The sequence below is a fragment of the Xyrauchen texanus genome, chromosome 6 (genome assembly GCF_025860055.1).
Source record: "Xyrauchen texanus isolate HMW12.3.18 chromosome 6, RBS_HiC_50CHRs, whole genome shotgun sequence".
Taxonomy (NCBI): Eukaryota; Metazoa; Chordata; class Actinopteri; order Cypriniformes; family Catostomidae; genus Xyrauchen; species Xyrauchen texanus.
The window spans coordinates 17,805,519-17,831,460 of record NC_068281.1 but is presented as its reverse complement, the minus strand read 5'-3'; the positions used below and the strand labels follow the sequence as shown (position 1 = coordinate 17,831,460).

At 41.4% G+C, this 25,942-nt stretch overlaps 1 protein-coding gene across 3 annotated transcripts in view; it reads left to right on the top strand.

The window, feature by feature from the left end:
• The window catches only part of astn1 (astrotactin 1), a 449,912-nt gene that overhangs the window by 237,091 nt on the left and 186,879 nt on the right, over positions 1-25,942 (top strand). For all 3 annotated transcript variants that reach the window (XM_052129056.1, XM_052129055.1, XM_052129054.1), the window contains one exon: positions 11,612-11,739. In XM_052129056.1, coding sequence (XP_051985016.1) covers positions 11,612-11,739 — 128 coding nt within the window. The remainder of the gene's footprint in view (positions 1-11,611; positions 11,740-25,942) is intronic.

Here is a 25,942-nt window from a genome sequence, read left to right as displayed (position 1 = left end):
TCGCATTGGGAACAATATACATTCATGCCATGCGAACAGTAGCTGCAAACTGTCTACACCCGTGTGGCAAGCATATAGCTGCACACAAGCAAACTACAGCGTCTGAAAAAAACAGAGATAATTATGAGTTTAATCCTACGGCAACCCTGGAGCAGATAAGGTCAAGGACCTTGTTCAAGGGCCCAACAGTGGCATCTTGGCGGTGTTGGGGCTTGAACTTTTTGGTCAGTAACCCAGAGTATTAACTGTTAACCCACCGCTGCCCCCTGCATCAGTAAGCCAATGAGATAGATTTGCGGCCACCAAAGCATGCAAACATCTACTCTGATTTATGCCACTGGCAAGTACAATCAACATTAATTCACAGCATCCAAACTGGGCAAAACATATGTAAACTTTCATGGTCCTCCTACTCAATTGGGGGAGGATAGAAAGCCTGAAATTTAATAGTCTGCAAACAAATTGATGTAGTCGAGAATACCCTGGTGCAAAATCCATACATAAAAGATTGATTGACAGGGCATGCAAATGACCAACCCTTTTAAACGATCCCAATACTACTAGCAGGGCCATTTTAAGAATCTTATCAGAAACTTATCAGAGACTGTTGCCAAAGGCTCAAACGGAGCACCAGAGAGCACCTCTAAAACAACAGATAAATTCCCTATGGGAACGCGATGAATGAACAGGATGAAAAGGTCTAAGCCTGCGGACCCCAAATAAATGAGAGACAAGAGAATGCCTACCGACAGAGACTCCACTGATAAGTGCATGCTTAGCCACTATAGTGGCAACATAGACTTTAAGCATTGCCGGTGCAACCCCGGCTGAAAAACACTCTCGCAAAGAAATCCAGCACTGTACAGACAGGGCAGTGAACTGGATTTTCACCCTGCGCTGTACAGTAAGAGGCAGAAATATGCCACTTGAACATATAAAGCTTCCTATTTGATGAAGTCTAGCATTCAAAATGGTATAAACCACTGCAGTGGATAACCCATCATTCAAAGAGAACACCCTTGAGGGGCCATACCCATAACCTCCACAAGTCTGACCGGGGGTGGAAAATGCTGCCCCGAGCCTGAGACATGGCATTTCCTCCAGGAGAGAGAGCAAAGTAGAAATCCATACTTGAGATTGCCAAAATGACACCACTAACAGAAACCAAACCCAGTCCTCCTGAACTCTCTGCAGGACTGCTTGCAGCTGACTGATTGGTGGGAAATTAAAGACACATTGTCGGCCATTGATATGCCAAAGTATCGATGCCCAGCAGTACCGGAGTCAAGAAGGAAAACCAAAGGGAACAGTGTGACGTTTTGCTCGAAGTGAACGGGTCCGCTTCTGCTCTGCCAAAGCTTATCTAGATTTGTTCCATAATCTGAGGATAGAATGTCCACTCTCCGGGTATCAACCCTGTCTGGACATGACATACGTCTCTAATTTAAACCAGCCTGGGACATGCACAGCTCGTAGAGACAGCACATTGTCCCCTGCCCACAGAAGAATGCGATGTGCCAGCCTCAGAATGGCACGAGTACAGACTCATCCATGGCGATTTATGTAAAACACCACCGTCCTGTTGTCCGACTGGATGAGGACATGGCTGCATTGAATCTCCGGGAGGACAATCAGTACTGCCAGCTGCACCGTGAACATCTCCAGACAGTTTATATGCAAAAATTTCCGGCGGATCCGTTTCCATGGTAACAGAGTTCACAAGTTACAAGATACATGTTCCATTTCCATGGTAACATGTATCACTTTGAAGAGACGGAACACATGCGTCAGTGGTTGGATTCCCTTCGTGGAGTTGCCCAGGGGAATGACAGTGGAAGCCACGATCATGAGCCCCAAAAACCTGTGAAATGTTCTTGCAGGGAGAACGCATCCCACTCTTAACATTGCTATACACCGGCAGAATGAGAGAACGCGCACTAGATACAGACGCGCCTGCATCACCAGTGAATCCAGCTCCACCCAGTGAATCCAGACTCTAGAAACAGAGTCTGCTGCTTTGGCAACAGGACACTCTTGTATAGATTTACACACAGCCCTAGGTTGTTCAAAAGGCTGAGAATGACATCTTGGTGTTGGACAGCTAAAATCTCTGAGTGGACTACCACCAACCAGTCGTCGAGATTATTTAAAATGTGGATGCCCTGAAGCCTCAAGGGCATCAAAGCTGTACACATGCATTTTATGAAAGTACGTGGTGCCAGTGCAAGTCCAAAAATAACTTGTGACATTATTTGCTTCTGCGTCAGCATTCCGAATTGACATTTCATCAGAGTGGAATTCAAACATCTCAAATGCAGAATGGGACATGAGCTGCCGTCTTTTTTCTGGACCAGAAAATAAAAGCTGTCAAAACGCATTCTCTCTGAGAAGGGTGAATCTCCTCTATTACCCCATTCTTAGAGAGAATTATTTTCCTGATTCAATAATGGGGCTTACTGAAGAGAAATGTCTGTCGAGCAAGCTGCTGGGGGAAACTGAATTACATTCTGGCTGTTGGATGTTCAAGGCGTGAACAACGGCAAACTCAACCCAATGATGTCTGAAGTGCAAACAGAAACGACATCAATATGTTTGCACGGTCTGGTTTTGTTCATCGAATGGGGCTCACCCTTCATTTCACTGCAAGTCCGTCAGGATTGCTTCTTGTGTCCCACCAGCAGCTCAAAAGGGGCTGATCCACCATCCAAACGCCTACGCACATAGACACCCGTGATGGTGGGAATGAACGAGGACTCCGGAGGGGGTGCAAAACTTGTGTGTGTTGCCTTATGCGGCTCTCTGTGTAACAGGTCTCCTAGTGGATCTGGGACACAGCAGCAGGCGGAGTCAGAGACGCGGCAGTTGGTTCCCCATGTCCTAACGACCCCTAGAGAACAGCCTATGTGAGGGTTGTGAGCAGTCAGCCATGGGAAGCCGAGAATCAGAGGAAGCTTAGGAGAATGTATCAAAAGGAACTGAATATGTTCCTGGTGTTGCCCCACCTTTAGCTGGAGAGGTGGGGTGCATAGAGTAACCTGTCCAGATCCCAGAGGGCTGCCATCCACTGCCATAATATTAAGAGGTCTAGGTAGGGTAACAGACTGAATAGAGAGGCTCCTGGACAACTCAAAATCCATAAAGCTCCTGGCTGCTCCAGAGTCTACAAAGGCACAAACCTGATGGTGCTGAGTGCCGTGGGTAAGGGTGGCGCGGAAGGACAGACCAGAGATCACAGAGCAGGGGACGGTTCCTACTCTCGTCCTGGCTCCCCTCCTCCTGGACGAGAGTTGGCTTTTCCCGACAACTCAGGGCATGTGGAGCGGAAATGGCCTAACCTGCCACAATAGAGACAGCATCTTTCCCTCATCCGTCAGTTTCGCTCACTTTGAGAAATCCTGGTTCCACCCAGCTGCATGGGTTCCTTGGGATCACAAGGGGACAAAGGCAGTTTAACTGGGTTTGCAGACTCCAGAAATCTGACCTCCTGCCGTCGCTCCTGTAGGCATTATCTTATGCGATGGTCTACCCGGATGGCCACGTCAATGAGGGATTCAAGATCAGGTGCAGGATCTCAGAAAGCCAGCTCGTCCTTGAGCTCTGGAGACAAGGCATGGTGAAAGGTGGCTCTCAGGGCTCGTTGATCCCATCCACTCTCCGTGGCAAGGGTGCGAAACTCAATGGCAAATTCTGCTACACTCCGGGTACCCTGAGAGAGGTGAAGCAGGCGACGGTCCACATCTCCCTTACTGGCAGGATGAAGGAAAACTCTCCTCATCTCAGAGATGAAGTCTTGACAATTAATTGTAAGTGGAGATCTTTGGTCCCATAAGGCTGAGGCCCAGTCCAAAGCCTTGCCGGTGAGAAGGGCTATAATGTAGGCCACTCTACTACTCTCTGTGGGAAAGCTGCTGGGCTGAAGCTGGAAGGCCCGGGTACACTGAGTGATGAACCCTCTACAACTCTCAGGGGTGCCATCAAATCGCTCAGGGGCTGGTAGTCTGGGCTCAGATGGTGAGGCAGGCATAGGTCTTGGTGAGACATCAGGAGGAGGGACTTGGGAAGAAGAGACTTGTGACTGGTGACTCAGAAGGTGGAGGATCTCTGACAGAGCCTGGTCATGCCTCTGAATGGCCGTGGCCTGGCTTGAGAGAGCTGGCAGAATCTGTTCAAGGTTAGATGAACGCTCTTCCACTGGGCTCGCTTCCATGGTTCAGTCTTGCTGTAACGGGTCTGCCTTTGGAGGGGATCGAACCTGTGTCTGCAGTGTTCAGAGTGTATGGTGTTCTGCCACTGAGCTAATTCTAAAAAAAAAAACATTATCTTTTACTTGTAGAGAATTGCAAAGTACAATTAAACTGGGAAAGCCGAGCTTCCACAAAACTGATAAACAAAAGAGACACGAGGGTCAAAAAGTTACAAATAATCTGGGTAAGCCGAGCTTCCACAAAACTGAGAAACTAAGAGAAACATAGATCAATAAAGCAACTAGAGACAAACTTAGCTGAGGGCTGGTCAAAGGAGGAACAGGGTACAAAGGCTCAAGACTGAACACCTTGGTGAAAAACAAACAGGCTTATATAGGGCTAAGCACAGGTGAAGGGAATGAGGGTTAATGAGTGGATGGTTGAACTGGGTTAGGGGTGTTAGTGCCATCTGCAGGAGGGGAGAGGAACATGGCATGGAAGGTACAGGACGAGTGCCCTCTGTTGGTCTGGAGGAGAATAGCATCCCAAAAGGGAGATCCTTACACTCTGGTTGGACTTTCAAGAGGTGCCCGGAGGTTAAATCCCTCCCGGCCTAGCCTGTTCCCCTCCTGGGATCTCTCAGTGGTCCTCTCGGGCCTTCATAGACCCCCCTCCGAGCCGCTAGAATCAAATTTTCTGATTGTATGAGACCCTGTATGATTTATGATAGAGTTACAAGGTGACTGAAGATTTTCTTAAAAGTATTTCCTTTGTGCATAGTAGGTTTTTAGGGTAGGGCACAGACATACGTTTTAGAGTCAATAATGTAACTTTTTGTAATTTGTCGAACTAATTAACAACACAATTGTGAGTGTGATATTACTTCAATCAGACTACAGTAGAGGACCAGAACAGTTATATAACTAATTTTTAAGGATACATTTTCTGTGCATTTCTTTTTCCACGTTAATGCAGTAACTCCAAAGTTTTATTGGTAAGCTAGAACATTTTGTTAAGCTATATACACTTTTTCATATGCATAAAAATTCACAGACATTTCAATTCACTGGGGTAATAATAATTTTTGCCTAGTTTTAAATTCATAAAGTTAAGAACCGTGCATCATTTTCAGTAAAACTACTGGCCCCAAGGTTTTTGCACTTTTCTATTTAGCTGCACTGCCTCAATGGGGAACTGAAACTCTTATCATCCGATGTGGCTTTGACAAGCAATAAATCAGAGCTATTAATATTTCAATATATGAGTATCTATTGAAGCGTGAAGTTCAAATTTGACGAGCTTCAACTTTTTTACATTTTTATTATACATGATAAGGAAATCCCCCCGTGTTTAAAGATGTTTCTGCAGTACTGTATGTGCTGCAGTGTACCTTCTAACACATTTACTGTAAGATTACTGTTGCGGAAGCTACTTTAAATCTGTAGCTTCCCAAGACACAAGTTACAAATAATTTATAGTAATTAAACTATAGTCAAGCTGCCTTGTAAAAATAAGTGGATACACTACAAATTACTAACAAAACTACATTGAAGCTATTCAAGGTGGCAATATATATACTCTGGACACAGTTCCCCTTCTGTCACTCACTCAACGTTGTGTCGAATGAAGTGACACAAGGGGTCTTCCTTGCTCACTTCCGTCTGCTCTCTCGCTTCCATCCGAGTTCCGGATGAGTGCGGCTCGCATCACAGCCAGCCGGCATTCTCCGTTGAGACCCGGAATGGGATGTTGACATCACCGCCACATCGGAGAGCGTCCAGGCGTCTGACACGGAGGACCCGACTGGACTGCCGTCTTGAGGCTGACGCGCAGATGGCCGACATGCTTGCCCGGGCTGCCGTGAGCGTGGGCTTGGACTGGAACCCTCCGTCCTCCCCACAGCCTTCGCGGCTTGACGACTGGTTCCTCGGCTCTGGACCTCTGGACCCACGACTGCCCAGCCCCGGCAGGCCAGCGCTGATGAGTTCCGAAGATGACTTTCCAGGACCTCTTCCTCAGCCTCTAACCCGCCCCCTGCTGGGTACGCAGAGCAAGGTAAGTGCTTTGAGTGATTACATGCTCCCCCCCCACAGTGAAGCTCCGCCTGATACGTCAAAAGCGATCGTCCCATTAGTGTCCCTCGTGCAGAGTTTGGATGCGTAGCTTTCGCTGCCCAACCCATCGCATGGGTTGGCCAGGACCATCCAACTCGGCTACACGATTCATTTCGTAGGTATTCGCTCCACCTCCGTACGCCGCGAAAAATCCAGCACTTCACAGGCAGAGAAAAGGTGGCATGTTGCGACCAATCTTGGACCTGCGAGTTCTCAACCGGGCCTTGCACAAACTCCTGTTCAAAATGTTCACGCAGAAACAGATTCTTTCCTGCGTTCGACAGCTAGATTGGTTCACGGTGGTAGACCTGAAGAACGCGTACTTCCACATCTCCATTTTGCCTCGACACCAACCCTTTCTAAGGTTCATGTTCAACGGCCAGGCGTATCAGTACAAGGTCCTCCCCTTCGGCCTGTTCCTGTCTTTATAAAGGTCACAGAGGCAACCCTTGCCCCGCTAAGGGAAGTGGGCATCGGCATACTCAACTACATCGACGACTGGCTCATCCTGGCTCACTCTCGAGAGTTACTATGCGCTCACAGGGACCAGGTGCTCAGGCACCTCAGCCGTCTAGGGCTTCAGGTCAACTGGGAAAAGAGCAAGCTTGCACCGGTTCAGAGCATCTCTTTTCTCGGTATGGAGTTAGACTCAGTCTCAATGACAGCATGTCTCACCAACGAGCGTGCTCAGTCAGTGCTCAGGTGCCTCGCTCTCTTCGAGCTCGGCACAGCAGTTCCTCTAAAAGAATTCCAGAGGCTCCTGGGGCATATGGCATCTTGATGCATATGAGGCCTCTTCAGTACTGGCTACAGACTTGAGTCCCAAGATGGGCATGGTGCACAGCATATACTGAGTGACAATCACCCCCGTCGTCAGACTTTCAAACCTTGGACAGACCTCTGCTTTTTGTGGACTGGAGTCTCCTTGCAGCAGGTGTCACCACACACGCCTCTCAACAGGGTTGGGGCGCCGTATGCAATGGGCACGCTGCCGCTGACTCCTGGACAGGACCCCTGCTGTGTTGGTACATCAATTGCCTAGAGTTGCTGGCTGTATCTCTTGCCCTGCTGAGGTTTCTCCCGCTAACTCGGGGCAAGTACGTCTTGATCCATTTAGACAGCACCGTGATGGTAGCGCTCTCGTCATATGTCACAACTCACCCGCCATCTCCTCCTTTGGAGTCAGCCCACTGCACACCACTCACATCCCTGGCAACCGCAACACGACGGCAGACGCGCCATCATGACAGGTTTCACCCAGTGGAGAGTGGAGGCTCCAACCCCAGGCGGTCCAGCTGATTTGGGACTGATTTGTCACAGCAAATATAGATCTCTTTGCCTCCCAGGACAACTCCCATTGCCCGCTCTGGTACTCCCTTACAGACGCGCTGGCACACAGCTGGCCCCAGGGGCTGTGCAAGTACGCATTTCCCCAGTGAGCCTCCTTGCACTGGTGCTGTGCAAGATCAGGGAGGACGAGGAACAGGTCACCATGGTGGCTCCTTACTGGCCCACCCGGACCTGGTTCTCGGATCTTACGCCCTCACGACAGCATCTCCCTGGAAAATTCCCCTGAGGAAGGACCTTCTTTCTCAGGGACGGGGCACCCTCTGGCACCCGCGCCCAGACCTCTGGAACCTCTGCGTCTGGCCCCTGGATGGGACACAGAAGATCTGAGTGATCTACCACCTGCAGTCCTAGACACGATAAACCAAGCCAGAACTCCCTCCACCAGGCAACTTTACGCACTAAAGTTGCGCTTGTTCATGAATTTGTGTTCTGCCTGAGCCGAAAACCCACAGAGATGCGCAGTTTGGTTAGTGCTTTCAGTCCTGCCGGAGAGGCTGTCCCCTTCCACCTTGAAGGTGTATGTAGCTGCTATCACAGCCCACCATGACGCAGTTGATGGCAAGTCCTTGGGTAAGCACGACTTGATTATCAGGTTCCTTAGAGGTGCCCGGAGACTGAACCCTCCCCGGCCAAGCCTGTTCCCCTCCTGGGATCTCTCAGTGGTCCTCACTGGCCTTCAGAGACCCCTCTTCGAGCTGCTTGATTCAGTTGAGTTTAAGGTCCTCTCCCTGAAGACGGCCCTCCTGATCGCGTTAGCCTCTATCAAGTTGCTGTGTCCAGTAAGTGGTTATCATATCTATTTGGACCGCACACAGAGCTTTAGATGTTCTGAGCAGCTCTTTATCTGCTTTGGCGGCCGGTGGAAATGGAACGCCGTCTCCAAACAGAGGTTAGCCCACTGGGTCATTGACGCCATCTCACTGGCCTACCAGATCCAGGCCGTGTCTGCCCCCTTGCGGGTCCGAGCATACTCAAAAAGAAGTGTGGCATCCTCGTGGGTACTGGCCAATGGCACCTCCCTAGCATACATCTGCAGAGCAGCGGGCTGGGCAACACCCAATATCTTTTTACAATCTCAGGGTTGAATCGGTCTCATCCCATGTTTTGTCAGGTCCGAGCCGGTAGAACTCGGTAATGTGGCACAACCGACTGGGTGTTCCGCTTGCAAGCAGCGCCCTTTACCAAGTTGATCCAGTGCGGCTTCTCTCCCAGGTTAGCCACAAAGTGTTGCTTCCTGGATGTTCTCCTCCCTAGCCTCCCGAGCAATTTGGGTCCAGACCCACTACGAGCCACAGGTGCTCTGTACTGGGGTAGGCTCCAAGGTCTTAGTTCCCTCCTCAGGCAAACTCCCCGTGATATATTTTCCGCGGTATGGTCCCCCTATTGGCTCCCAGTCCCACTGCCCCAAGTCGCCATGCTTGTAGAGCTCCTCCCTCATCCGGCAGGACCTACCACCGTGCCACTCCCACGTACGGTTTCACAACTCTCGTGGTGTATTTTCCACATGTTACCTACCACTCGTCTGGGCAGGATGTGGCCTCTGCAGGGTCTTTTCACCCTGAAAGTATAGGACCGGGAAAGACCGCCTTCCCCAATGCATTTCATAGCGCTAAGATAGCCCCAGCCACTTCACACTCTATGAGAGACATGAGAGAAATTGCCGTAGCTGCCGGGCTTGCTCCCATGCTAGTCATGTAGCACATGGTCCCCCCTCAGGGGTGCCGGAAGCCTAAGGTCTGTATATGACACCCTGGGGAGGGAACGAGAGGTTTTGTCCCTCCTGCCACAGCACTAGACCTACCACTGTAAACGGCCGTGCCTTATTCTCGGCTCCTCAGTGCAAAAACCTGACTGACAGAGGCACGCCCGCTTCCCTTTATACCCATATGTCCAGGGGCGGGATATGCTAATTCGGTCTGCCAATTTCACATTGGCCTTTTCACAAGTTCAGAGTTATGCGAGGCTCCCAAGGAAGACCCCTTGTGTCACTTAATTTGACACAATGTCTCATTACCTCCCTCAGGGAACAGAGGTTACAACAGTAACTATGACGTTTTTCTTGGTTGTTGGCAGATAGGATGTACCAAGCTTCTTGGAGAATTCACCACAGTTCTCAATTGCTTCAATCTCTTCATGTAATCCCATACTGACTCGATATTCAGTGGGGGGCTCTGTGGGGGCAATTCCATCTCTTGCAGAGTGCCCTGTTATTCTATTCTAATCTTTTCAATTGGCAAAATTAATGTTTGTGAGTCTAAAATGTATTTTTCCTATTGACACACTAAAGCTGAATACTTAAATAACCATCTTAAGACAAATGTTTTTGTAAGATATCATTAATGCCTAAACTTTTGCACAGTACTGTATAAGTGTGTGTGAGTGTGTATGTGTGTGTGTGTGTGTGTGTATATGTGTGTACAGATAATGCAAATTTAAACTAAATTTAACCGATTCAACTACAATTACACAAATCATCCAAACGAACTGATTCACTAAAATGAGCCAGACATTCTGATGCTACATTTGTGTTAAGTGTCACTACTTTAATTTAATAAATTTTTTGGTATATACATTTAATACATTGTCTTGTGCATAATGTTTGGTACAAAATATTACAGGAAATTACTATTATTTATTGATGTTTTTACTTTTTTTTCTTTTTTTTTTTTATGAAATGTGAAGGAAGCATTGAGTCATTCAGGAAAAAATTGCTTGACTGTTTACCAAACATAATGATGGCACTTCCCACCACCAGCTACTTTTCATTCATTAACATGAAGCACATTTTGCAAGCCTCTGGCTTTTTTCTGTTTAGGCACAATTGTTTATACTGAACTCTGTGCAATCAGAGATAATATCATTCTCTTATCCAAGTCCACTTTTAAATCAGATATGACAGTAATGCTTGAACAGAGATTTATATTGCATAATGTTGCCTGGTACAGTTTCCCGAATGCTTGCTCATTTACAATTTGATCGTTCAAGCATTCTAGAATCTTAAGTGCATCCTGTATATTTCCCTTGTGTGTTTTCTACTCTAGGTGCTTTCTTGCTGACTTGAAAAATGCAACATTATATTTCATGTTTTCCTTTAAACATGTACATACTTTATATTGCTTTATTCAGTTTCTACACATGCAGGCAGTCTATCTCTAGAATATTTTAACCTTGATCTGTCTTTAGATATGTAAAGAAAAATGGAGTCAGACTCCTATACTGTAAATGCTTTGTTTGTGCGTCTTTCCTTCAAATCTGAGCATATTTTGCTGTTTAACAGTTTATTCCTTCACTGTTGTCCATTTGTTCAATGTACAATTCTTTGCTTACGTTGCTTCAAAACTAAACTGTATCTAGTTTATACTGTAACTGTTTTGATCCCCTTCTGTGTTTCTTTATGTTATGTTAAATTAACTGATTGTAACTATTGCAGATATATCATAACCACTCATACAGATTCAATCCCTCATTCCTCATTAACATTTAATAATAATATTAAAAATATTAAATATAACTGCTTTAAAAAGTCCCCTCCTATATTCTTCCATCCACTTTTTGTTTTAGTTTGGATTACATACATTATACTTAAGAACCAACAGGGTCACCTAACTGTGATTAATACACTTGACAACCATTTGAGCAATGATCCAAAATGAGTTAAGAGAGAATTAGCAAATGAGAAAATATATTATAATAGAGAACATTTAATCTAAAATAGCCACTAAGCATTAACAAGTGAACTTTGAAGAATGAAGAATGTGATACCAAAAATAAAAACCTGGGTTTGACAAATAACAATGGTGGGTTACTCAAAAGAAAAAATAATTATAGATTAAAAATACATGCTCATGTTTTTCTATAGATTTTTCTGTAGCTATTGATGTGCTAGAAATTCAGGATTTGTTCATAAAGGCTAATGGATTGTGTTTTTTGAGAGGACTGTCTTCTGTATTTTCTCTTTTGCAGGCAGAAAAACTTTGCACGTAGCATTGAGAAGCAGCTCCCGGATGGCATGGTGGTGGCGTCAGTACCTACTGAAGCTCAGTGTCATGAGGAGTTGTCTGATCCAGTGCCTGATCCAGAGTACTTGACTGGTAAGACACCTTCTGTGTAAAATGTATGTTTGGACATTTTCCCCTGTAAATTCCCATCTTAGAGACTAAATCAGCAATACTATATACTATGGTAAAGCATTAGAGGCCCAAACCCCAGGTTTTTTTTTCAAACCTTTCTCTCAACTCCCTGACCTTCACTGTGACCAAATCACTGTGAGGCAATCAACCTTAATATTCATTTTTATTATTTTTTTTTTATTATAAGTAGTATTAAAGGAAATATTAAGAGTAGGGACAGGCAACATGTTTGGGAAAAGTGTAGAATCAAACCTGGGACGTTCGCATATCCACATTGTCTTAACACTACAGTATTGCAGTGACACTTGTGGATAAAGTTTGTCTGATTGCAAATAGCAGTGCTGTGTGACAGGTGCTATTTATGCCTAGTGCAAACATTTGCTCAGTAATTACTATATATTCATTCATTTTAGACACTTTGTCTATTAAATATTGATGTTTGTTTAATGTGTAATGCTATATACTGTAATTACAAAATCACACAAATCAGTGTTTAAAATGTAGCTCATTTAGCCCCAAAGTTTTTGTCCTTTGTTGAAAAACAAATAAAAAACAAATACCAAAGACAAAATAGCATTTCTTAAATAATTTAAATTAGATTATAAACATGCCTGTTTTCTGAAGGAACTTATTGGCAGTGAGTGACACTAGCAGAGTGAATCCTCATTTTCACCTTACAGTAATGGTAAGATATAATTTTTCTTTGATATATGATTGTTGGTACTTCTAAGTTACTAACATTATATCAACCGTCGCTAGAGTTTTATTAATATGAACACAGTTAATATGTAAATAGATTTGCTCATAATAGTTTTATCTCACACTAAATGTTAGCTCATGTTATGTCATGTTAACCAGTTATTATATGGTTGTGTAATGAATGAGGCAGCGAAGGCAGACGAGGAGGTGCGGATCCAAATGCAGTTACTTTATTGAATGATAAAATAAACACAAAGGAAAAACCCACAATGGGGAAACAGGAAACTTAAACACAGAGAACTATCAAATAAACAAATAAACACAAAGGAAAAACCCACAATGGGGAAACAGGAAACTTAAACACAGAGAACTCGGGCAGGGAAAACATACCATGCTAACAACACTCAACGATTGACAGAGGGGAGTGAAAACAACCGGGTTAAAATACATGGACAAGGGAAAACGGGAGCCAATGAACAAACAGAACTCAAACAAGATGATAAGGTGATAAACAGAAACCAAAGGGAAACTTAACGAGGGCAGGTGAAAACAATGAACAGTGAACACGAGGGCGGACAGGAAGACTATGGAGGTACAAGGGTGACAAAAGTGAAAACTAAGGAATAACAAAAGTGACAAAAAATGACAAACAAAGGGCAACAGTGAGACAAGACAAGGTATACGTAACAGGTTGCAATGTCTATTTATTATGCTGTGCCTGTGTCGAGCGGTTTTCCCTCAATAGTTTTAAATATGCAAGTCACACTTATAACCCTAGTGAAAACATAACATACTCAAGCATACTTTATTCGTGGGTGCTTCAGTATACTAATATGTTTTGCTGGCAGGCTATAAACTGGTATATTTAAACTCTGATAAATTTGAACAGCTAATTTTGTACTTAATGCACTTTAGTTTGCCGAAAGCAGTGCTGTGGTGCAACAAAATATGTTTTAAGTATACTTGGTTGTGCTTAAATGGAACTATTTCAAGTATGCTTTAGTACACTTTAAAAATCTACCCTTGTATTTAATTTTGTCAATACACAGAATTGACTCTGTGTAAACTTATATTGTATTTTGTTGACATTACAATAGCAACTCCATTACACTGTAAGAGTGCTGGACATACATTAATGTATAGTAATAATATACTGCTGGCCCACAACACAACTGAATTTTGGCTGGCATTAATATGTGTGCATATGGTGCTTGCATTAAAAGTATTACAGTGTGAGTATTACTGGGAAAAAAGTTGGGAGACCTAGCATAGTGAGTCTTATATCGCACATTTTCATTTTAAAAAGTCTTTCACTGATTCACACAGGATCATACCTTTCTCAAAGCAACACTAATCTCAGCAAGGGTAACAAAAAAATACCCCTTTACGGAACATAAAATTACATTTTTAACAATAAGCTGAACTTGAAACAACAATTGTCATTAAATTTGGTTTAGTTTTATGCTCTTTATGTGCCAATTTCACAATTTTCTACAAAACAGAAAATGATAAAATTGGCACGAGAAGATGTGAACCTTCTTAGTATTCTAGGCTTCAAACCCTTAAACACTTCCATTTATTGGCATTGGAAAGATTCCCCTGTTCAGAGCAACAAAACAAGGATGATTTCTGTAACACCAACCCAAAACTATAACTTTACTCAACATTGCTGAAGTATGCACACACACACACACACACACACACACACACACACGAGAGATATCATCACAGACTTCAAAGGGAATAAAAACTCCGCCTTGAACAGTGCTGCCTCTCTCCCGGATGAGATTAATACTTTTTATGCTCGTTTCGAGGGAAATAACACCACCTTCACAGAGAGAGCTCTCCTGGCCGAAGCTACAGAGGTTAGTTCAGTCTCTCTTTAGCGGATGTAACCCGCTCCTACCGATGGGTGAATATCCGTAAAGCCGTGGGTCCAGAGGGCATTCCGGGCTGCGTCATCAGAGAGTGCGAGAACTGGCTGGTGTTTTTACAGACATTTTAAAACCTTTCTCTCTCCTTGTCTGTAGTCCCCACATACTTTAAGACATCCACCATTGTGCCTGTACCAAAGCAATCCAAAATCACTTGCTTCAATGACTGGCGTCCTGTTGCTCTGACCCCCATCATCAGCAAATGCTTTGAGAGAGTAATGAGAGATTACATCTGCTCAGTGCTGCCTGCCTCACTGGACTCAATTTGCATACCTTAACAACTTCTCCACTGATGATGCCATTGCTTCTACACTACACACTGCTACTCTCTCCCACCTGGAAAAAAGAAACACATATGTGAGAATGCTGTTTGTGGATTACAGGTCAGCATTCAACACCATAGTGCCCTCCAAGCTTGATTTGAAACTCCGGGCTCTGGGCTTACATAGCTCGCTGTGCAGCTGGATCCTGGAACTCCTGTCAAGCAGATGCCAGGTGGTTAGAATGGGCAGCAACATCTCATCACTGATCCTCAACACTGGACTGTGTGGCAACACATAGCTCCAATGCAATTATTAAGTTTGCTGATGATACTACGGTGGTTGATTTGATCACTGTCAATGATGAAACACTGCACACTCTGTCATGCGTGTGTCAGGAGCATAACCTCTCCCTCAACATCAGTAAGACCAAGGAGCTTGTGGTTGACTTCAGGAGAAAATACAGAGAACACAGCCCCATCACCATCATTTGAGCACCAGTGGAGAGAGAGTCAGAAGTTACAAGTTCCTCAGTGTCCACATCACAGAGGAACTCATGTGGACCATCCACACTGAGGCCATTGTGAAGAAGGCTCACTAGTGCCTCTTCTTACTAAGATGGCTCACTCTGTTCTACACCAGCACTGTAGAGAGCATCCTGACTGATTGCATCACTGCCTGGTACGGCAACAGCACTGCCCTCAACCGCGAAGCACTGCAAAGGGTGGTGCAAACTGCCAGACACAACATCAGAGGTGAGCTTCCTCCCTTCAGGACATATATACCAGGTGGTGTGTGAAAAAAGCTCGAAGGATCATTAGAGACTCCAGCAACCAGAGCCATGGGCTGCTCTCACTGCTACCATCAGGCAGACGGTATCTCAGCATCAGGACCTGCACCAGCCAACTTCATGACAGCTTCTTCCCCCAAGCAATCAGACTTTTGATCTCTTGATCTCTCACAATCAATATACATTAGAACTGCACTTTATTAATCTTACACAGGACTGTCATTAATTGTATTCTGTCTGAACAACACAATTGGAACTGACTATCAACCGACAGCCTGAATGTCAATATAGCACAACACATCCTACTGTATATTTTTTATATATATATAAAAAAAAAAATTATTGTATACTGTGTATTCTATATTGTGTGTATGTGTATCCTATATTGTGTGTATTGTATACTGTACATTATATATTATTATTTGCATATTGTGTTGTGTGTAATTACTGTATGTGTATATTATAAATGTCAATTGTGTTGTGTAAATCTGATGTTTATTGTAATTGGTATATGTCTCATCACTGTCATGACTGCTATGTTGCTCGGAACAGCACCCAAGACTTTCACCCACTGTTGCTCTTGTGTATATGGTTGAGTGACAATAAAGTGATTTGATTTTTGATTTAAACCCAAGAGAAAGGAGATAAGATACTATAAATATTTGATTTAAGAGGTGACTATGATTAGCTGAAGGAGAGAGGGTGGGACTATGGTGTCTGTGTAAGGGGACCCACCAAGTGCTCTGTCTCAATTTGAAAACTGAGGGTAGCTGACACACAACTTGTCATTGAACTTTATTATTATTTTATTCAATATCAAAATGTTTGGTTAAAATTTATAAGAATTAATGGATAAGGGTAAGTTCATGTTTTAGCATTAAAATTATTTAATTAGAACTACCTATAAACAAATGTTAGTTTTGCCACATTCTAACATGTTGACAGAGTTTTGATAGTTTACTTTCTATTAGTTGTCCACTTTATAAATGTTTGTCTTGAATAATTAAGCCTATTAAGCTCACCCTTGACCTCATTTAAGTACTTTAAGTACTCATCTTTGTCGCTAAACCTAAAATAGTAACACTATCCACTTGGATTTCCTTCTTAGTTTAATTACAACAAGGCCATTTAGTAGTTCTATTAATTTACTTATTTTCTCTACTTTTAAAAAAAATATTTTTTTTAAATTAGAGAAAAATTATTCAAATCATTCATCAAGGGTAATAATAACAGATTGAGATATGTAACATCCATCTTCTATATTTGGTGTGTATGTTTGAGATTGTGTGTATAGTACATTATACATTTTTGTAGATCTTACAAACAGTCGACTGGTCCATGTAATCTTGTGCCAGATCAAGTGAGTCAATGATGAAGAGGCAGAAAATAGAGAGGGTATTAACAAAATAATTTTTCTGCTAAGGTTGGGATTCTAGATGCTACAATCTCAGTCAAAACTCATTAGCTGGCCAATCTGACTTCTTTCTGGAGCTCACAACATTAGTGGTGTTCTGTACGGCAGCCACTTACCATAAATACAGAAGGGGGCAACTTTTATGTTCATGCTAATGAAAAAAAAATGGTGGGGAAGGGGGTAAGTCCCATCCAGTCCAATGAGTCAGACTTCAGAAGCTGCATCTTTCATCATAATCTCCCCCTCTGGCACTGGACGCCCATATCAGACTGCCAGTGAATAAAGGATTATAGTCTTAGGTCTGATGTAAAAATAACGTGAGGCAAGGCCAAATAGAATAGATATAATTTGCACTTGTTTTTTTTTAATATTTTTTTTTATCTTTGTACAGCAGCCAACGCCAGCTACAGTGTGCTTTTTGATGTACATATTTTCATTTACAGTGGGTTTCAAAAGTCCTCTCTGATTCTATTTAGCATTTTAATAATTTAATACTGTATTTTATTACAACTTATATTATCAAAAATTTTTTGTAAAATTTGAACTTAAAAATGTACATGAATTTTAGTTTATTTTTTTATTATTATTATTTATTTATTTTACATTACTTTGTTTGTACTTGGTATGTCCTCCTTTTGCTTTAATGACAGCATGCGCTTGAGCTGGTATGGACTCCACAATTTCGAGCAAAACCGGATGATCCATATTATCACAGCATGATTTGAGAATTTTCCAAAGATCATCTTTTGAGTTTTTCAATGGAAGTAATTGTACAAAGGAGTTAACATGGTCAATGGCTATTTGATTACTGACATAGAAATTGTCCAGAATTTTTGTAATACTTTTATGATGTTTTATTATCTTTATTTAAAATCTTTTTACTTCCAGGTTTAAATTAGATTTTGAATCTCATATTTCCAAAGTGAACTCAAAACGTTTGTATATCACATTAGATTTGATTTGAAGAATTGCTCACTTTATGCATGCCTGACATTTCATGAGTTTGTACATGATAAGTTTTGTTCGGTGCCAAATGTAGAATAAGAGAAGAAGATATTTATCACATTTTATAGGTATTTTATTATGAACAACTTGATTCCCCGACCACTATCAAACTCCAATTTTTGTCTAAAGGTCACAAGTGTATGAAATGGTAATGTCTATTGTGGCTCTGCAATATCACCTGAGCTACCAGTGGGTGCAGATGCTACCCTCAAACAATGGCTGGCAAAACTGGCCTTCAAACATAATGGTTATGGCATAAGGTGAGACTTCTGTGAGATCATATTGGACACTTGAAGGAAGATTAATATGGGTAATCTGGAGGAATCATCACCTGTCACTCATGCCTAAGGCATTGGTTGTGAACACGGTGGTTATTTATCCAGTGCATTGTGATCTGCTGCAGGCCTGGGGGGCATATGAGGCGGGTGGTTTAGTGGAGAGCTCTCCAACCCCTCTAAATCATCACTGCTGCACCTGATACTCTTCAAGCTCTTCTATCAAAAGAACTGCAAATTATCCTTAATGTACGACTCATTAGTCATATTAGACATGTGTGCCATTTAGATATTTAATTACATCCATAGGAAGCTGTTTGGATAACACATCTCCAGTCCTCCCAGTACCAGATTCCTTTTATTGTGGAAATGAAAATGATTTGCTGTTACATTTATGCCAGATATATAACCTCCAATTAATTACGCTCCTTAATTACATTCCTCTTCACTAATATCATGCATTTAAACTAAAGCAACAAGCCATGAGAGGTTGTGAGTTGTAGTTAATAATGGGAAGGGATAAGAACAAACCCCTTAGTTAAATGACTGTAACTCATGAGTCGATTGGCTTGTTGTTTTTATAAAATGTATAAAATGTTGGCAACAGTACTGTGATAAAAACACCAATGTTCAATAAACAGTTGCATTTATTATTGATAATATTCAGAATACACGATTATTCCTCATTAGTAGTATAATTCATTGTCCTTAATTTAGACTGTTTGCGATTGCCAAGCAACATATCCATCTGTCCGCCTGTCCGTCCATTCCATCCATCCATCCATTCCATCCATCCATCATTTGTCTTTTTCCATTTTCTGACTGTATTTTAGATGTAATAGAACAAAAAAAAATTTCATTTGAATTGCTACTCTCTTGTTGCACACTGCGGCACATTCTTTGTAACAGTATTTAAAATCAAACTCCTCTTTTTAGAAAAGATTTTGTTTCTAGCCCGTGCCCTTAATACATCTTTGCAGTGTTTTTCCCTTGAATGTCTCTAAATATCACTTCTGAAACACACTTGAGGTTAAATTAGTCACTAGCTCTTGTAATTGGGCACGGAATGGCCATGTGGCATAAACCTGAGTAGTTGCTGAAGTTGTCAGGCCTCTGCCACACTCCCTTGCTGATTTGGGCAAGTTGGTGCGACGGTCAATGTATTTGTCACTATGTCAGCACTCCTGGAGTCTTTCCTCCAACCCTTGCAGGAATGCATTCATCTTTCTATTCATATTTGGGGTGGAAGTCATTCATCTTAGGACCTTGGCACTCTTTCAATTATTCCAATGGGGAAGGATGAAGGCAGAGAAGCTTTGAAAGGCAAATACATCTTGATTTAATTGGAATGCAGGTAGATAACACATGGACGCTTAGCATATCCCCTGCTAGAAGAAAATAAAGGAAGAAAATCATCTCTTTCGCTCCATGCATATGCTACAAATGGATATGCATTGAGGGTGATGGTGATGTCGGGGTTAAGCAACACTTGTCTTTGTGACTCACAATGGGCCTGGGGTTTCTTTCAAAGGCATTTGCTCGCCGACACAGTTTCATGACATTCTAAATGAAAATGCTAAAAGAAATCACTTCAAAACACACATTACATTATGCAAAAACACCACAGGTGCTACAGTCTGCTGGGCAAATGTAGGGTGGCAAGCAAAAGATGAATAGATGTAACTGATCATTGACCACAAAGGATGCTGTAGAGAGAGTTGTGTGAAATGGCTGACACAAGGATTTTTTGACTCTTCATAAGAATTAGCTGTGCTTGGGCAATCTCCCGAATGCAGCTTTTGAAGATAGCACAGAAGTGACAAGTTCCTGATTTAATTGGATGGATTCAATCAAGTTAGGCCTTTGTGTGTGCTCTGCAGTGGGAGCTGGGGTTCCTGCTGGCTCTTGTAATCCGAAAGAATAGCCTTGCAGGATCGATGAGTTTGAGATTTCCTGTTTCATGTCTGGATCTTCTTTCATCACTGCAGATACCACCTTGCAGTTGCAGTCTGCAAAGTGTCCTAGTCACTACAGAGTCATAAATGATCTGATCAGTGAATTTAGTAGTTGTTATACTATTTTACTTTCAAAGTGTACTTTCTGATTCTGTTCTAACAGCTTGTGTCTTTTTGTATGTACAGCAGAATGTATTTCAAAACTTTGTGTCTTCTGTGATTTACTGCTTTTGTGTTTGGTATTTTTGTTTGTTATGTATCTAGTATGTGATTGCCCAGATAGGGCAAGAAATGGACACTAAACTTTCATACTCACACTACATTTTCATATCCACATCATATAGACTATGTCTTAATATATTGGATCAAACTTGGCACTCACAATTTTTTTGGAGTTCATATTAAATCATTAGTTCATTTTAAATAATGTCACTACTTAGGTTTAGATATTGATAATATATATATATATATTGTAAAAAAGGCTAAGAATAGTGAAATAGAAAAAAAGGTCCAGCATCAATTGTTTGGTCAATGAAGGCCAATCTATTTACCAGATTAGCACATTTTAAATCTTATTTCCTCCACAGTTGGGTATATGGTAAATATCTAATATATTTGTGTGTAAAATCGTGTGAAATAGACAGTAAATTGGCAAGGATTGAAACATCATTATGAATTGCCAGATACATCTTAGTTTACAGATTATTCGAAACATGCAGGATCATTGAGTTTTGGTATAGAGGTAGAATAATACAGTGGAAATCATTTATTAGCTGATAGAGCAAGAAAGCCTGGATGAAATTTGCCAAATAACAGGCATAGTAACGGCCGTTTCACACATACTCCGTATGCGGTGCATATTTTTTTCCGTACCCGTGTTAACAGGTTAGAGCTTTTACACTGCACGCGGATGCAGTCCGTCCATCCGTTCCAGTTGCGGTGAGTATACAGCAGTGCAGGGATCGTTTCCACACCGAGTCTATTTTTGCTGTGCTGCACGTCACTGAATTAAAGCGGCAGCGCATTGTTCACATTAAAATAGACATAGATTGTCAAGAAACTGCATAATTTCAGTTAATGTGTTCTACAGTTACTAAATTACAGGGTCAAGAAAAACAAAAAAGTATGATTATAGTCCCAAAAGTTGCAAAATGCCATCATATATGATTTTTTTACCCTAAAAAAAGACAGTGTGAACGTGAGATGCGTCTCATTCTTCTGCTTTTTAGCAACAGATATAGCGCGATAGATTTTCTTCTGTCAACAACTCGAACTACATGTAAAACAAAGAATCACAATGATTACAATTAATTTTCATACTGTTTCAATGTCTTAAACAATGTCAAAGTTAGCGTTTGGATATAAAATCAAAATTAATTACACATTTTTGATTTTGTGGCACACAGAAACTGCGGATCAGTAGCACACTGCAAACGCAGCATATGTGAAAGCACTATAGCGCGTGCTGCTCCTGTACCGTATACACACCGCATACGCACTGCAAATGGAGTATGTGTGAAACAGGCGTAAGACAGCAGCTTTTGAAGAACTGTCTTATTTACAAGTCCAAGTTGATCTAATGGTACAGTATTTGTGTGGAGAAAGGCAAGGAAATAATTCCAGCCACAATGTACCAATGGAACTGTAAAGCACAGAGGTGGAAACATCAAAGTCTGGGACTGTTTGTCTTTAAGTGGTGTTGGACTCTGAAGTGTACAGAGGTATAGTGAATGAAAACATGCAGAAATCATTGAACAAATTATTTAATAGACAGAAAAGCATAACAGCAACCTAATGAAAGAATACTTCACAAAAAAATAAAATTAAGGTCCTAGGATTGCCCTCCAAGAGCCCTGACCTAAACACTAAGGAGCACCTATGGAATGAAATGGAGAAGACTATTAGATTTTCAATTGTGTAAAATGTTTAACTATTTATTTATTTGTATAATTAATCACAATGAACAGGCAATGTCTACACTTTGAATATTATTTGCCACAAATAATACTAGAATAAATAAATAAATAAAAATAACATTTAATAAGACAAATTGCAAGATTGGAATAAAATAAGCCAAAGTAAATGACAGAATTAACATTTGTAGGTGAACTTATCTTTCAATAGCTTCCTTTTTGAGCACAAACAGGACATACCGAAAATTAAATGCCTGCATTTCATGAAACCCATGTCTATTAAAAAAGAGAGAGTTTTTGTCCAAACGTCATAATGAATTCAATAAAATTGGCAGAAAAGCACAACTTTTATTGTAAAGTAGGCCTATATGCAAATGTTTTTATTAAAAATAAAAAGACACTGTCCTTGCCACAACCTAAACTCACAATGAAGTCAAAGCCACAAGTATTACCATGTTCTAGTTATAATCTGAGGGTGATTGCTCTCCAACTTTGTTTGAATAAAGACAATTAATTCGCAATATGCTCACATTCACACTGCATAATGCCTGACATGCTGAAAACTGCTCTGCAAATGACATTACGAATTGCAAACGTTACATAAAACTGAATTTTTTCATTCACTTAATTGCAATAAATTACAGTATGTGATTTTTCTTTTCTTATAATAAACCACAGTATAAAATACCCCAAGGAATATATAAGTTTATTAGGAAAAAAGGGGGTTCTGATTGGTTAACATAGCAAGGTGTGCCGGGTGACCTATCACCCTGCACCACATAGCGTCCTAACTAAATTTTATTTGTACATAAAAATGACAATTACTGTAAATTGTGGCCACATACACACTGCAGCTAAACTCAGATGTCAGTTCACCATTTAGTGCTGAATCCTGTTCTGTACACACATAGCTCGGTAAAATATTGGAGTGACAAATGCATTCCACAATCTAATTAACTCCAGAAAAATTCAGGTAGAGAAAACTGCATTTTTTTTAAATTTTGCGAAGTGTGAACGTAACCGAACTTAACTACTAGTTGTTAATGAAGCGATTAATGGCATGTGTGTGATGAGTCTTGCTTCTCCTGGTGTAATTCACACTTACAGAGGTCTATGTCCTTATTCAATCAAATATTCGTCTTTCTCTCTCATCTGATCTTTCATCAGCTCTGCGGTCTCAGGGAAACTTCGGTTCACTGAGATGAAGGGAACGAGACTAGGGGATTCATTCCCGGTGACCTAGTTGAGACATGAGGCCCATCATGCCACAATATATGATGTCATACCCCCTGAAGTATAAACACTTGAAAAACAATAGGAATTCACAGGCCTGCAGGATGGTGACTTATTAAAGGCATGTCTTCAAGTGTATAAATTAATGAGTCACCCCCACATGTTGAAAACCAGATGGAAGTTAATCCTAGTCTGGGAATCTACATGATCAATATAAATACACAGTCTAAATTGAACCCCTTCACAACCAGAGGTTGGAAAGGAGTTTTATTCCTTATTGGAAAAGATTTTGACTATTTGGTTTTGAGTAATTTCAACAACAGCCTACATACAGGTGGCTGTACCAAAATATAAAAGAACCCCCACCCAGTTAAAGCAGACTTTTCTTCTGTGCAAGGTTACCATCAGATTTGCACATTTCAAATTAATATAGCCTTGCTAGATAATGCTGAAAATCACTTTGAACTGTTGTAATGTTTGTACCTGACAAATTAATGATTGTAGACTGATGGAGCTCTTTAAAATGTGTGTAGTGATGTGCAATCATCTATAGTTGATATATATAAGCTTTAATTCTGTATGATTTATCTCATTCTACTAAGAATGGTAACTATAAGATTTAACTTGATAAAATGCAATGATGAGTAAAACCTATATGATTTTGTAACCAGAGATTTTCATGTTTTATTACCTACCCGTATAACATCCATAAAAACTTGTCATGTTTAGTATGTAAACATTTGTTTGTGTATGAAGAAAAATATGATGACAATGAATTTCATGTCTCTTGCACTATTTTTAAGCAGGAAATTTTTAAGAGTCTGAAACAAAGGACCATAACTCAACTGCCGGAAAAGACAGCCCAGTTGGCCATGTGACTCTGAAAAGTCACTTCTGATTGGCACAGGACACCTTTGGGGGATGCGGGCAATTTCAGTTCAAATAGTTCCAAACAGAAAGAACACGTTCTCTTGCTCTCTTCCTCTTGACTCTGCTCTCTGAACAATCTTCCTCCATATTTGCTCTTCCAACCACTGCACTGCATCTCGCCAGAACCAAACTCATGCCATGTGAGATCCAAGGGAGCTCGGGACTCGAGGTCCCGAGAAAGCTAATCACTCTCTACAGTTCACAAACCCATGAGAAGGACTCGCTTCACAATTAACCTAAATCATAGAGACAATAAACTTCGACCAAACAGAAGTAAAAACATTGACGGAACAAACTTTCAACCAAGAACTGAGCAACGTAAAGGACGCCAGGACACGCAAGTAACACCTCCAATATTGTGCTCAAAGTGCTGGTGAATTGATTAAATATTTTGGGTAATCCAATAGCAAATTGATGTAGACTCAAAGAAGGATGAAATGGTTCTTAAGGCATTGTCGAAAGACTCCATAGAGTTCATCTTCACTGTACTGAGCAGTTATTTCACATTCTGTCTCTACTCACCAACCTGTCTCATGTATATATGTGTTAGATTAGATTTATGTTTAGAATAGTAATAAAGTTTGTCTGTATTCAGAGATGATTTGACTGTGGGATATTTTGATAAATAATATCATCCTGGTTTCTGAAAGATTTTGCTTCAAAGCTGTACCTAAATACATGTGATATTATTTTCAATAAGCCATGAGAATTATGTCCCTCCAATAAGTGAATTAATCATAATTCACTTATGCTCTTCCAACCACTGCACTATAATTCACTTATTAAAGCTAATTCCATATGGTTGAAATTGTGAGCTGATACAACTAGACATTGTGTTATGATTTCAATGGTGGAGAATCTGTTAAAGACAATTAATCTAGTTATTTGTCATTTATCTAATACAGTATATAATGGTTGTCGACCATTTCCCTTATACATTTCATTACCTAATAAGGTACAACAAGGACAGTTTAATCTAGACCATAGCTCACACTTTTCGAGATCCTAAATTCTCTCCTAAATTTAACATGCGTGCAAATTACCCTATATACAATGGCGGTAATATGCATGCAAAATTCCCATTTTAACTGATTTAGTCAACATCTCTAAATTTTATTATATAACAACCCTACACTGACTTACTGGAAAACATATGTCCTGCAAGGACACACCATTTGTTGAGGCCATGAATATATTTGATTGCGATTTCACACCAATAGGGCATCTCAATCCCTGTGATTCATAAGCAAGAGCATTTGTATCAACAATCCAGTGAGAGAACCTTTGCTTGGAGATGGACATGCCTTTTGTGTATCCTCCATAACAAACAAAGAGATGATCCGGCAGCATAAACTGGCAGGTGTGCTTCACACACATATGTTATGCCCACACTGGACATAACAAACAAATGCATCAACTGCTCCACATCCGAATTAAATGGTGGAGGAAAAATGCTTGTAGGCGGACCACCTGAGCCCCAATGGGCTTGGATAGAACCTTAGGCACATAGCATTTTCTGGTTTGATAAGAGACCAGCCTGAATACCAGGCCTGAGCTGTCAACCAACAGTGCCTTGTGTGCCAGAAAGCACATACAACTCGTGAGCTCCTTCAACACCAGGTTTAAATCCCAAGCTGGGACTGTAGCAGGTCTAGGGGGTTAATATGCCTCTCTCCTTTGAGGAACTGAAAATATAACCAGCCTCCAGGTCATTGTATGCCGACATAGTTTCTACATAAGCCTTAAGCGTCGATGG